This window comes from Notechis scutatus, chromosome 5 (assembly GCF_049901735.1).
Source record: "Notechis scutatus isolate UNSWTSFEM ecotype Mainland chromosome 5, rNotScu1.2, whole genome shotgun sequence".
Classification (NCBI taxonomy): domain Eukaryota; kingdom Metazoa; phylum Chordata; class Lepidosauria; order Squamata; family Elapidae; genus Notechis; species Notechis scutatus.
The window spans coordinates 21584950-21599215 of record NC_142013.1 but is presented as its reverse complement, the minus strand read 5'-3'; the positions used below and the strand labels follow the sequence as shown (position 1 = coordinate 21599215).

At 38.1% G+C, this 14266-nt stretch overlaps 1 protein-coding gene and 2 long non-coding RNA genes across 6 annotated transcripts in view; 1 reads left to right on the top strand and 2 right to left on the bottom strand.

Annotated features, from left to right (window-relative positions):
• Positions 1–918, bottom strand: part of LOC148130397 (uncharacterized) — a 35007-nt gene extending 34089 nt beyond the window's left edge. Inside the window, exons 1-2 of the long non-coding RNA XR_015749743.1 lie at positions 829–918; positions 25–240 (exon numbers count right to left, since the gene is read on the bottom strand). This is a non-coding gene — a long non-coding RNA (uncharacterized LOC148130397). The remainder of the gene's footprint in view (positions 1–24; positions 241–828) is intronic.
• Positions 919–1587: 669 nt separating this feature from the next.
• The window catches only part of AMER2 (APC membrane recruitment protein 2), a 44553-nt gene continuing 31874 nt past the window's right edge, over positions 1588–14266 (top strand). For 3 of the 4 annotated variants that reach the window (XM_087966275.1, XM_087966276.1, XM_087966277.1), the window contains exon 1: positions 1804–3706. In XM_087966275.1, coding sequence (XP_087822401.1) covers positions 1828–3706 — 1879 coding nt within the window. In that variant the 5' untranslated portion in view covers positions 1804–1827. Of the gene's footprint in view, positions 3921–14266 lie in introns of those variants that run through there. The other variant, XM_026674985.2, reaches the window with a different exon arrangement.
• LOC148130396 (uncharacterized) lies at positions 10534–14163 on the bottom strand. The gene is made up of 2 exons (XR_015749741.1): positions 10624–14163; positions 10534–10587 (listed from the first exon to the last, which is right to left on the bottom strand). It is a non-coding gene; the product is annotated as an uncharacterized LOC148130396 (long non-coding RNA).

The window sequence follows — 14266 nt, the reverse complement described above, 5'->3', positions numbered from 1 at the left end:
ACAGCCAACGAATGCAAAACATACCTGGCTCTTAAAAGGATTTGGGGGCAATGAGATGTCTTGTGTGACACATGGAAGATGTTAATTGGATCTCCAGAGATTTTTGTTTCTGTCTCAAAAGCACCAAGACAGAGGAAAGCTATCACAATTTAATGCAGCAAATGATGCTCATGGTGGACATAGTTCCACTTCTTTCTTTTACATAGTTCTGATACAAAAAATATGGTCCAGCTGCTGTTCCTGAAATAAAAAACACTAGGTTGAGTCAAAACTTTTTTTTTGCATTTTGCACCAGCTTGATGCAATCAATTTACTAGCTTTGCTATAAAACCTATTTTAACCAATCCAGAACCTCTGATTAATTGCCTAAACAGTTATGAAATGTATTTGGGGGTTTAATGTTGTATTTTGAAGTATAAGGCAGTCTTGACTTACAAACATTTCAATAGTTCCAAGTCACAATAGCATTGAAAAAAGTGGCTGCTTTTAGTACTTACGGCTGTTGCAGCTTCCCCAGTCAAGTGATCAAAATTTGGTGCTTGGCAAATGACATGTATTTACACATTTGCAGCATCCTGGGATTATTGCCATTTTGCAATTGTCCCAGCCAGCTTCCAAAATTCAAAGTCAATGGGGGGGAGCCAGATTTGTTTAATGACTATGTGATTCACTTAACGTCTGCAGTGATGTTATTTAACAACTATGGCAAAAAATGACTTCAGTGTGACTCCCTTAACAACTGCTTTGCCTAGCAAAGGAAATTCTAGTTTTAACTGTGGTGATAAGTCAAGGACTATCTGTAAAATGTTTTTCTTTCAAAGAACTCACCATATCTTTCCAAGTTTATTGTCATCCAGCTTAGTACCTGGTAAGCTTTCAACATCTGCATTCTTTTTTAAACCCCACCTTTATTCCTTTTATAAATGGCTTAAGGGTGGCAAAGCTAATCCTCCTTCCTCCCTCTCTTTTCCAAAGAACAACAGCCCTGTAGGGTGAGTTGGCTGAGAGAGAATGAGTAGCTCCAAATCATCCAACTGGTTTTCATTCCTAAAGCAGAACCGCCTCCTAATTTCTACCTGGGTGCCTTGAATCTAGCCCAAACTGGCTCTTGCAACCTCCGCTTTGTTCGGCCTGAACAAGGGGGACTCAGGGGGACTTTCGAAGGTAGAGATCGAACGGGACGCGGTCACGCTCTAGGTACCTTCGCTTATGTCCGTTTCCCACCATCAGCCCCGCCCCGCCGGTAGAAAATTGTGCCCTCAGCGGATCAAGAGTCCTGGAGAGAGGGACTCCCGGGGGTCCCCATGAGCACACAGGCGCCTGTGAAGCCGGGGCCATGTTTCCCGGTTCGTTAGCCAGAGCTTCGTATGCTCCAAATCACCCGCCCCCAACCCGCGTCCCTCACGCAGACCCCGAGGCTGAGCGAATGAGCAGCCGCAGTCCCAGCCGCCGCAAGTGGATTAGGTTAAACCAGCCTCTTCCCCCAACCCCTCCCCACACTCCTCGTTCGGGCGAAGGAAGGGAAAGGAGCCGCCCCCTTTTCCCCCGGCCCCTCTTCGCGGCTCGGACGGGGTCTGCTTGTGGCTCAGGTTGGCCGCCATGGACGGCGGAGTCTGGCGCAGGCCCAGGCCCGGCTCGGAGGCAAGCTGCTCAGCCCTGCCTGGGTTGCCATGGTGACGGGCGGCAGGCAGAGCAGCAGCAGCAGCGGCGGCGGCGTCGAGGCTGTCAGTGAGAGCCAGCCGAGCGAGCGCGAGCGGCGGAAATCAGGCGCAGGCATCCGTGGGGGCTGCAGGAGGGGAAGGCAGCAGCGCCGCCGCGGCCGCCGCCATGGACGCGCACTGCGATGGTGGAGAACCCACCGCGCTGGGAGAGCAGCCGCCGCCGCCGCCGCCCTCGGGCAAGCTGAACAAAACCGCCTTCAAATTGTTTAAGCGAAGGAAATCCGGGGGCGCCATGCCAAGCATCTTCGGTGTGAGGAGCGGCGGCAAAAGCAAAAGCGGCGAAGGCGGCGGAGGGCAGGGAACGGGCATGGTGAGGAGCAAGACCCACGACGGCCTGGCCGAGGTGCTGGAGCTGGAGAGCGGCAGGAACGAGGGCCCAGGGACTGTCGAGAGCGGCCGTGTGGCGGGTAGAGAGGGCGCCTCTGTGGCCGCCAAGGAAGCCGCCTCTTCCAGCTCGCCCTCGGCCGCGGCGGCGGGCAAGTCGCACAGCTTCTTCTCGCTGTTGCGCAAAAACGGCCGCTCCGACGAAGGCGCCAAAGGCGAGAGAGCCAAAGGGCGCGGGGGCCTCAGAGGGCTCTTCAGCAGCATGCGGTGGTCCCGCCGGGAGAAGCCGGGCGGCGGGGTGAAAGACGACGAGGCCGGCGAGGGCTCCGAGGGCCAGGCCAGTCCCAGCATCCTCAATACAGGCTCCCTCACCGCCAGCCTGGAGTGCATCAAAGAGGAAGCAGTGCCGCCCGCAGCGCCCGCTGACACTGTCCGGACCCCCCTGGTCACTAAGGATGGAGAACAGCCTACGAGTCCCCTTGCCATTGAGGTCGTGCCCACCCCGGACCTGGCACTGGCACCGCAGCCGGCCTCATGTGGCTCTGGAGGAGAGGAGCTTCCCGGGATTCTGCCCCAGGAGAAGGAGATCCATCCTGAATCCACCAGTAGCAATGGCCAAGAGATCAAGGAGGACTCGGCTAAAACAGGTGACCTCCCCATCAAGTCTTTCCCCCCTGTTGAACCCAAGTATGAACGCAGCCAAGAGACGGCAGCAGCCCCTGACCCTTCTTCCTCTCTTGATCCACCCTCTGAGCCATCTATTGACCGTATTTGTTTGATGTTTGCTGACGTGACTTCACTGAAAAGCTTTGACTCTCTTACAGGCTGTGGGGACATTATTGCTGACCAGGAAGATGACGTGGGCAGCGGCGGTGGCAGTGGTGGAGGTGGAAGTGAGAGGAGTGCCCCTGGGATTGGCAAAGCTGGGCCCTCCAAGAAGCCTACCGGCGTGGTGACTTACCAGGGAGGAGGAGAGGAGATGGCCAGCCCTGAACAGGTGGGAGGTACTCAGGAGTTCTGGGATTTATTGTCACACACTGAAGAGAAATCACAGGGGACATCAGGAAGGAAGGAATCCCCTGAGGCCTCCAAAGGTGATAAGATTGTCAGGAGAGTTCAGGATGGGTCAGCAAATGGAAAGCACATTGGTCTTAGCCAGATTCCAGTTCACCACCAGAAAGAAGACCCTAAAAATAGAGAAAAAGAGCAGCAAGAAGCCATCCCCAGCAGTGATGAGGGCTATTGGGATTCTACTACACCTGGACCTGAAGAAGACAATACTAATAGTATTCAGAAAGAGGTAATTCCCAGGGACAGCTACAGTGGGGATGCTCTCTATGATCTGTATACTGATCCAGATGAAAACACAGCAACTGTGACTTCTGCAGAAAATATCACCACAGTGACTTGTTGCAAGCCATTATCTCCGATAACAACTACTTGTCCAGTGAAAACCCATACAACTTCACTCAAGGATTCCAAGATACCCATCAGTATCAAGCATTTTACATCGCCACATAGTAGCCATGGCCAGGATTCCAGTAATAGCCATCACGTTGTACATCACCAGGCTACCAAAAGTGAGATCCCTAGAACAAAAATCCCTGTTTCAAAAGTGCTTGTACATCGAGCCAGTTACCGAAGCTTAGCAGGGACAACAGGTAAAACAGCCACATATCATGAAAGTGCCAAAAAATAAAAGGAAATAATAATGGGTATCCCAGTCTTTTCAGGAACCCTCTAATAAGCAGGTTGGCCTTGACCTCATCTAAAGGAAGACACTTCCATGTGCCCCTTTTATGAATAATGAATGCAAGGGACAAATGCTTCTCAATTCCATCTTGAAATACAATGTGTGTGTATGTGTGTAATGTAATTTATTTATATATATATATATATATATATATATATATATATATATATATATATATATATATATATATGTATATATATATATATATATATATATATATATATATATATATATATATATATATATATATATATATATATATATATATATATATTCATTCTTTTTGAGCACTTTTTTAACATTTGTATCTGTTTTTCATGATTCGCTAAAATACTTTGAAGGCCACATTTCCATGCATTTTGTGCAAGCAGAAATTTGATTAGGAATAGAATTAATAATGCAAACTTGTATTAAAAAAATCAGAGCTGTGGGAGAGAGAGGACCAAATGAAGTTATTCAGTATATACGAGCTTTTTTAAAATATGTTTTTGGTTTATATTGAAAATGCTTGCTCCAATACTGTGAGAAAGTGTAAAATAAAATAAAATAGTAGTAACAGCAGTAAAACTTCAGATATTTAATTTGAGATATAGAGTGCTGTCTACTGTTAGCAGATTCAGTTCATTAAAGGTAGCTGATTAACAAATTAGGTGGGTTTCTATAATGGGAAGATATATATATTTTGCTTGCTTTTCTGTCTGCTTTGGATCTGAACTAATATAAATGGATGTTCAAGACATCTACTGAACTTTCAGATGTTTACATCAATATTTTTCCAATGCGTAAAATAATCAGGTTCCAGGGAACTTCCCTACATGTCAAGATAGAGGCAACTACAACCTTTATACAATAAATTGTACTTCATGTATAAATAGGTGCATAAGTTACTCCTAGTGATACAATTTTTAATAATTAAAATGTCTTTCTGTATTTACTAGAGTTGAAGCAAAAATAGTTTTTATAGCTTGGTAATTTTATGATTCTAAATGTGTGGGCCTTCCTATAATAATGTAAACTAGAATTAAAAATTTATATAGGCTGTACCACCCCAGAATAAAAACTCTATTGTAATGATCCTGCAAGATGATGCATGCATCAGAGCCAAAGTTCCAGTGATGTTTTCTTTTTACAAACCTAATTCCTAGGAATTTCTAAGATAGAATATGTTTAGTTTATTTAAGGCTGTCACTGCCAACTTATTAATATTTTCAAAGATAACGTATTTAATTTGGGGTATATTTAAAATAGTTGCTTCCCTAAAATTTAATCTCTATAGTTAAATAAAACAGCTGGCAAACTCTTAGTCCATCAAGTGTTTTTTTTAAATCTCAGGCAACAATAGACATGTTGAGGGCCACAGAATATATGAGTACTACCGAAGTAGTTACTGTACAGTGTTGATACCTTTTCAGTAAAGTATCTTATTATATGCCTAAAGATTTATTTTCAAGATAGATAGGAAGGGTAGGGGGTTATGTCAATCAATTTGGAAATTAATCCATTTATAATTAAAATTTGCTTTTAAAACCGAATATAGAGTATTAACTAAAAAAAATAACACATTACTTACATGACTAACATTTTACTCATTGAGTATTTGTTTAACCTTTTAGCTTTTACAGTAAATAAAGATAGGTATACAAAATACACATCAAGAGAATAGAGGCTATGTACTAAGAAAGAAAAGCTAAAAATTCAAGTTTGGAATGTAACAATTGTTTAATTGCTTATATTAATTAAATTATATTGAAGTAGACTATGTATAGCAGTGCAAAAAACAAGATTCTTTATTTGTAAAGCTCAAGCTCCAAAAAGTGAATTTAGATACCTGAGAATGGGCCAGTTGGGATTCCCCCCCCCTTACTGAGAACAACTGGTGTTACAAAGCTATTTTTTCAAGTAACTTCACTTTCATAAGTAATTTGCTATGCAGAGTAGAAATAAAGGAACAAACACAGCCTATTCCTTTCTGCATGAGGCACGTGGAACTAGTTCAGGATGTTTTGGGATCCTAGCCAGGTTTTTCTACTCATGGGTCATGCTCTGAAGTATGGATGTTCTGTGCTGTAAGTTGGACTTTAGGTTTATTATCCAAAATAGCAGCTCCCATGCATTACAGTAAACTGTTTTTGAAATTTTCAAAGGGAATTTGTAATACATCTAGTTAAGAAAAACAAATATGAGATTAAAGCAAGGGTGATCTTTGGATTCAGCTAATAATGTGTCTTGATTGTAATATTGCATATATAGTTCTGATCCTCAACCACTAAGTTCTAGAAAGTAAGAAAACTGTTTCTAATGGTTTGTAGATAATGTGTCAAAAACTTGAGGTGGGTCATGTCATCCATTATCCTGTGAAAGAAGCAAAAATCAAAACCTTTCTATATTTGTTACATGGCTGTATATTCAAGCCTGAAATATCCATTCTAAACATGCTTAAACGTTGGCAATAGTTTTTGTCATAATAAATGAGATCTCCCATGTAAAATGCATGCTTATTAGAATGTGAAGGCACTATCTGGTGGTATACTTTATATATGGTATTGTCTCAAAATGTATTTGTGGGTTGTTGCAGGTGCACTCCTTATGCAAACCTAATGTATATATGCATGTATATTCCCATGGATACACATACCATACATGCACACATTTCTAGCAAAGTGCTAAATGGCATGTATATTAATTTCCAAAGGATAAGATCAAGGATATACAGAGCAATTCTGTTCAAATAACAGTTAATCACCTTTTCATGAGAAACGGATTGGTATTTAGCGTGATTTTGCTTTAAAAAATAGGATGAAGATAGTGGCTCACTTTAATGTAGGCCCTTTCATTGGGAATTCTGCAACTACATCAGAGGAAACTATTTTTATTTGTACTGTAACTGTAATTTTTTGGAAGGAAACATGTAAAGGACACAGAACTTTAATGCTAGTAAATATATAAGAAATGTTGATTCTGTTTTATATCAGTGAAGGGCATGCTCTCCTTTTGCATGCTGTTTAAGCAAGTCTATCACCATGCTCCTTGTTTTATTATAAAAATAGTGCATACACAAGAGCTCAGGGAGCTAAAGTTGCAATGGACAGAGGATGTTGTCATTTGTGAGATGAGTTAATTACAGAACAAAACAGTGGTGCACCAGTTAAAGTTAATAATTAAATTTCCTTATTCTTCTTCCAAATTTTCATCATATACATTTTGTTTATCTGTAGAATATTCATAAGAAGAAATAATAAATTTAACTATAGATAAGTTTCCCTTTCCATGAATAACTGGAGAAATTAAACATACATTGTCTTTCATTTTTCTCATTTTTTTATTTTTTTCAACTTCATCTTGTCCTGTTTCTGAAAATTAATAAACACAGCTCAAGGCGTAATTTATGATTGAAAGTATTCATGATTAATTAGAAATATATTTAAGTAGTCCTTGACCTACGATGGGTTGCTTAGTGACTGTTCAAACGTATAGAGTTTCAAAAAGGGACTTACAGAGTTCTAATGTTGATCACCCTCCGCAGTCATGCGGCCACGTTTTGGATGCTCAGCAACCAGCTTGCATTTATGTCTTTTTGCAGTGCCCCATAGTCAAGTGATTTTGATTTATGACATTTTTGCCTGAAACTGACATTTATTTTTGATTCTCGCAAAAATTGCTCTGTAACGAAAAATTGGTTCACTTAATGATTGTAATGTTCACTTAACGACTGCTGCCAAAAAGGTTGTAAACCTGAGCACAGCCATGACTAAAATTGTGGGCTCAGTTACAGTTGTAAGTTGAGGACTACCTGTATGTGGTTCTGATAAACATACTGGCAACCTATCAGCAATAGTCATTTTGTAATGTCAGGATGAGGTTATTATTTCTCTGTTTATTTGTTGGAAATGCATGATGCTAATAAGGAAAATATTAAGGTAGCTGTTGTCTTAACATATGGCTGTGAAGTTAAAATGACTCTGGCAAAAAAAAAAAAAAATCCATAAGGAAGTTGAGAAGGAATCACTTCTTGTATCAGTTGATATGACCCAGTACAGTAGCAACTCATTTATCTGCTAGCAGTATTTATAAGTTGATGACAATCATATCTTGAAAAAGATAAATCGAAGCCAAGTATTTGTACTCCTTACCATAATAATACAGATCTTTATAAATCATGTAAAAGCCATAGTGTGATTCTATCTTTGGAAGACAAAGTATAGTTGCCATGAAAGTAATATTTATTTAAAAGGCCTTACAGTGTATTGTTCAGATAGTGGCTGGTTCAAATCCAGAGCACTGGTTAATAACAAGGAGATATAGATAACCAGCCCATTATAACTGTTTAGTGATTATCTGAATTTTTGCAGTCCATATTTGAATTCCACACTACAGGCAGATGTCATAGTAATAAGGTGTTTGCAGGTCTTAGAAGGCTGTAATTAACAAATAACTGTCATTACACAAGATTTTTGTGAATTTGCCAAGCTGTTGCTAGAAATTTAGGACCAGGGCACTTTAAGGAACCAAGAAAATGTAAAATTTATGTGGAAAAAAGGCAATCGAAAACTTTAGTTAGTGCAGAACATAGCATGGGGAAATGTCATATTCTGGTGACATGAAAATTTAAACATTTTGGTGCTACCTTTGAATTAGAAGTATCACAGTCAAATCTTGACTATCTGCAATTACAGTCCATCTACATGCTGCTACAACCAGTGTCTTTAAAAGTGGTCCTTAATTATTGACAAACCATTATTTCATGCAATTCAGTTTATTCCTGAAGTAATTCCTACTGCTCAGTGGCCTTAGGCATAGTATTAAGTAGTTAATTATTTTCAAATGTTTAATTTTGCAACTTGCAAATGCGGCTAATTTTTGCCAGGTTCCTTTTATTTTTAAATATATATATATTTGTATTTTAGAAAAATAAACAATACCCAAGACAGTGCACTGAAAAGCATGCTAAACAAAGTTCTGTTGGTACTCTGTATACCCCTCTTAATAGATTAATGTTTGAGTGGGGCAAAGTTAACTTAAAAATTTAAGAAGGAAACAAGATTATCATCTTGGAGGCATTCTTTAGAGTTGTGCAGGTGAATCATAGATTCCTATATTTCTGCAGCCTTAATTGGCTAATTGATTCTTCAGGTCCCAAAGATGCTGTATCCTTTAATAATTGTCACTATTTTTATTTGTTAAAGAAGACTTTATTAAAATTCTATTTGGGATGATGCTTGTGCTGTTATCCTGTACTTAAATACTATATTAGAGCAGGCATTTTAATCTCTTTGCACTTACTGTTCACCTAGTACATTTTATATGTTTTTAGAAAATGCATAGTATAGTATAGTATAATTCTAATATTTTATATCACATGTTTTTAGGAAACTATTTTCAGAAGGAGATACTTTTTTCTCTTAGTAGTATGAACTGCCTTTGCACCCCTAGTTTACTCTCATAGATACCAAAATTTGTGCTGAAAATGTGGTCTGCATTTGACACAAAGAGTTCATTCTCATTTCAGTGTACACGCATTGCTCTTTATTGGCAGAAATCCACAACCCACTTATTCTAAAGCAATTCAATTGACTTCAGTCTGGGATAAATGGGATGTGGACTGTAGCCATCTGCAGTCATGGGAATAAAGCACATGGAATAGATTTAAAACAGGCCCTGCCATTACAAAGCAAACGCATGATTGGTGTTACTGAAGAAGCAAACTGATTACCCTGTAAACATCCTGACTAGTTTGGGAATGAAGAAAAAGCACACAAAATTGGTAGTACTTTGGTTTATAAATTTATCCTTTTGGAGATTCCATTTCTGGTTAATTTTTCATGCCCTCTACTGAATTTTTTATTAACACTTAAATGATATTCCAGCATGCTTCTATATCACAACAAATTGCCATGGTTTTGCCTGGTGAAGCAAAACTACTAGTTAGTCTGTAAATGTATGGGATTGCTAAAATGCAAGGGAGCAGCTGTCTGATTCTAAACCTGACCTCCCACTCTGAAGTTTTTCATGCTGTTAACAGCATGGTCTCAAAAACATTTTTTTGTTTTTGATAATGCTTATGAAAAAAGGTTCGATTCCACAATATAGTACAGAAGCTACGTTTTGTAAGAAAATAGGATGTATGAGGAACTACATTATTACTCATAGGAAGTTATATGGTTTTTGTCTTTAGGTGAGAAAGAACATACTTTAACAAGGCCTATGATAGAGTAGAAATTGATATATTTATACACTAAATAGTGCAACAATATGTTCCAGATTTCTCCTTTTGTAAACAGACATCACATATGTGTTCATGTGTAGTTTTATTCACACTATTCCCATTCTGAGTAGGAGATCATAATCATGAGGTCTTTTAAATATTAATGGAATATATTCTGCTGCAGTGGAACAATATGTTTTGAAACCAGATAGTGGATACAATGAAAGTTAACACCAAAAGTTGAGAGTAAATTGCATGGAGTTCCAATTTTGTTGTAAAAATACCTATTTGTGGACCGCATGATTCTGAATGTGGACATGGGGGATTTAACTTTCATCTAGTGTGCTGTATTGCAATGCATCCCTACTGTACTTGTAGAGAAGGGGAATATTGTCGCTGAAAGTCCAAAATTTTACAAATATAATATTTCACAAATGTAGGATACCATAACTCTGACATATAAAGTCTGGTTCTGGTACTTGCATTCTCAAATAGATGTGAAGAAGGTACCACCACTTCACCCTGCCCAATCCCATAGTTACTTTGATGCCAGAGCTTCCAATCTTTCAGAAAATCCAATTTGGTCACTTCAAACGTGTTCAATATGTGCCTGATGTTATTACATGTTTCAAATATCCAGGGATTACTATAGAGCCAAGGCTGGTTCTCCTTGTCAGACATGAATTTGGTGGCAAATCTGATTTTATTATAACCTGAAATATGAAAACCTATATCTTTCTATTATGAGGTGAATGTTGTTTTACCATGCAAAGCTACAGGCACAACAGTTACGGTGACTTGAGTTCTTTGCCATAAGCAATAGTGCACTTACTGAATGTGCAGACATCTCTTCCTTGTGCTTTTAAATTATTCTTAATTTTTTCATTTGCTGTATTTCCTTAATTTTGCTTGATATCTATGACATTCTTTGTTGAATCTTTAGGCAAAGTAGCAGTAATAATTATTTTTTAAACAGATATAGAATCAGTAATTAATATAACTAAACTGAGAGGAATAAAATAAAACAATGCAAGCTATTTCTTAAATATTGAACTCAGGGGCTGCATATCATTAGGAACCATGCCTATGTAGCAGAAGTTAAAATGAAAAGCTGCAAACATGGAAAACATGGAATTCTAGAATATAGTAACATTTCATTCATATTTGTTATGAATTAGAACAAACCTGGGAATCTCAATTAAAATGCAATCCACTTCCATCATTGATACCATTTAAGTTTTCTTTAAACTTTAAAGCCACGAGTTAAGATGATCCTAAAGTTTGCATTAAACTGCTTTTTTTATATCCCATATTTTGGAGTGACCTGATTAATACCACCTATTTGAATGAAGCACACAAAATCTAACATGTAAGAGCGTGTCAAAATCCCAGTGGCCCTGCATCTATGTATTCATACATTTATAGAAAATCCCTTCACACCTGATGTATTATTCAATTATAGGTTGTGAGTGTTATTGCTTGTATCACTTGTTTAAAGTGGACTTGTATTATGTATCGCAAATCTATTTTTCACTTCCATTCATATATAGCCACAAACCCGCTTCTCATTATGAATGCATTCTAAACATAATGCTCTCTGCTTTGTTACTGCATATCTCCTTGTGTAGTTTTATTCAACTCATTTTCATAGCCTGATTGGATTGCTTTTAGCATAACTTCCTTACATTGCTATTCTACATTTTCTCTGCTTACACTGTGTATTCCATGCTTATTTATTTTGCTCTAATGCCAGCAATAATGATATCCCAGTTATCTTTCATTCAGTTTGCTTTTTGCAGCAATACTTTCTCCATACCCATCCCCTTTCACTCAACCAGAAGTGCATTTTCCAGGCGAATTTTCCACTTTTTCCTGCCAAATATCTGTTTTGCAGTCTAAGCACACTGCAGGGTGCATATGCATTGTTTATAAGCATGTCACATAGCATCAGTCATACATTTCTGTGAACATCTTCATTGGTGCATTTTTTATGAGCAGCCCATTCCATTTTGCTACCTTGCCAGAATTGTGTTACTGCATTCTCCAAAATAAACACTGTTTAATTGACAAATGATATAGTTCATTTAAAAGAATAAATGTGGGGTTGCTGATCAGTACCATTTTACCAAGAATTACCAAGAATTATTTTGCTTTGTACTAGTGTGCTTTGTAAAAATTATTACCTTTCACGATAGAGAGCTGTTTATTTCATTTCTCTCTCAACATGCAACAATTAAAAGTGTACAAGGTATGGAGAAAGGGAATTTGTCCTTCCATGAGCTATCATTCTGACTAAAACTAATGCAACCAGTGTTTTAAGGAAAGGCAGATGTTTCCAGCTAATACAGAACAGGTACTATATCATAAGCTTCGATCATTATGCATGGTATCAATATAGTTATAATAAAATACATGCCACCACCTTGTTATTTTTGAATGTGCAGAAATCATTTAAAAGATTCTGTGATAATTCCTATGCTCAAAAGCTGGATATTTTATTTCATAGCATTTCATGCAACGTGAAAAGCTTTGATTTTGAGTATCAGTCAACTGAAGTGAAAAAAGTCTACATAATGTGTCAGTAAAAGCTGAATATCTGAATAGGCATTCTCACTTCTTTTTAAAGGTTTGCTTTACTAGCAGATGGAAATCCAATTGCTTTCCATATTTTGATGATCTTCCCCATCACATTTACGTGCAAACTTTATTGCTGTTGCTTTGTTTTGCCAGTAATGCTACCAGCAATTCAGTCCAGGACTAATACTTGGTGTTTGACCTGTGCAATTTAAAATTAACACAATCAATACCAAACTTAATTTAGTTTGTGATGGTAGAAAAGGGATCAGATCCTTTCAAGTACAGTAAATTGAATGTGCTGTCTACTGTGCTATCTGCCTCCTCATTGTGTGATTTATTGTATGCTTTTTTCTTTTATAACTTTAATTTGAATTTTTAAAGAAAAAGAAATGTTTTAGCAAGTTGATAATACTGGTTTGGGATTGTAAGGATGATAATGATTTTCTGTGTTTCATTAAAGAAGTCATTGAAGTATCTAAACAGTTCAGTCTATTTTTTTCATACAGAAGTAAAGTAAGTAAGAACTAAAATTAGTTTTGCTGTTTGGGTAATTATTTATTTTTTGGTTTATGACATATTGATGCTATTTGCAGTCTAGCCAAAGTTATGTTATTTAACATGAATTCATGTTGACTGAGCAGTCATGAATCATAAAAGTAGTTGCCATGGCATATAAGGAAGATTTAGGATGCAAATGTATGTCTGGTATCATAAATGTTTCTCCTGATTCAGTAAAGCAAATCCATGTCTAGAACTAGCCTTTTGTTTGTGGGCACTTGCAGCAAAGTATAGAATTACACCCATGAATTGTAATTACTCAGTATATGTACTTGTCTTCAATGACTGCTGCATCAGGGCCATGGTTTCTAGCTTCCATAATAAAACAGAAACCTCTAATCTGAATACTGATGTAGCATTCATCATGTTAGTCTCAGTGAGCCTAGAAAACCCATATGTTGTTTCTGGTACCTTCTAGCATATCGGTAAGTGTTTGCCCAAAGAGTAACTTCAACCTCTACAGCTGCTGAGATTATTATAACATGCAGTGCACAATACGCCTGTCAATAATTTCAGTTGATTGACAATAAAAATGGCAGAGTCAGTTCCAAGTTCAATCTTGAGTATCTTCAGGTGAATCTAAGAAACAGCTGGGAGATAATCTGCTAGCCTGTGAGAACAACATGGACTTAGATGGATTCTAAAAGGAACTTCTTTCCAAGTTCTTTAAACAACCGTGAAGGAAAACACTTACTTTTGAAAGATCCAGAACAGACTTGATACAAGTGACTGAGGTAGATTTGTATTGTTATAAAATATTGATTTGGTAAATTGCACTCAGCATATTACAACTGACAGCTCATTTTTAACTACACAGTTTTCCCTGTTGTGCTATTTCTGCTCGGCTTGTTACCAGTGCAGTAGCATTAAAAATAAATCCAGAATTTCTCTCTTCACTTCACCTTGCTTAGAAATATGCTGTATGTTGTGAGTGATGAAAACGATAAGACACCAACTGTACAAACTATGATGCTTAACACATGGTTATTTGTATAATTGTTTGATGCCATTAAAAATTGGACATAGTTTTGTTTTAATGAGGGTTTTTATTTAATGTGGAATATTTAATGCAATAAGCACTACCAGTATTTTGGGTACATATTCATAAGTGTCCAGTACAAAATGTGATGA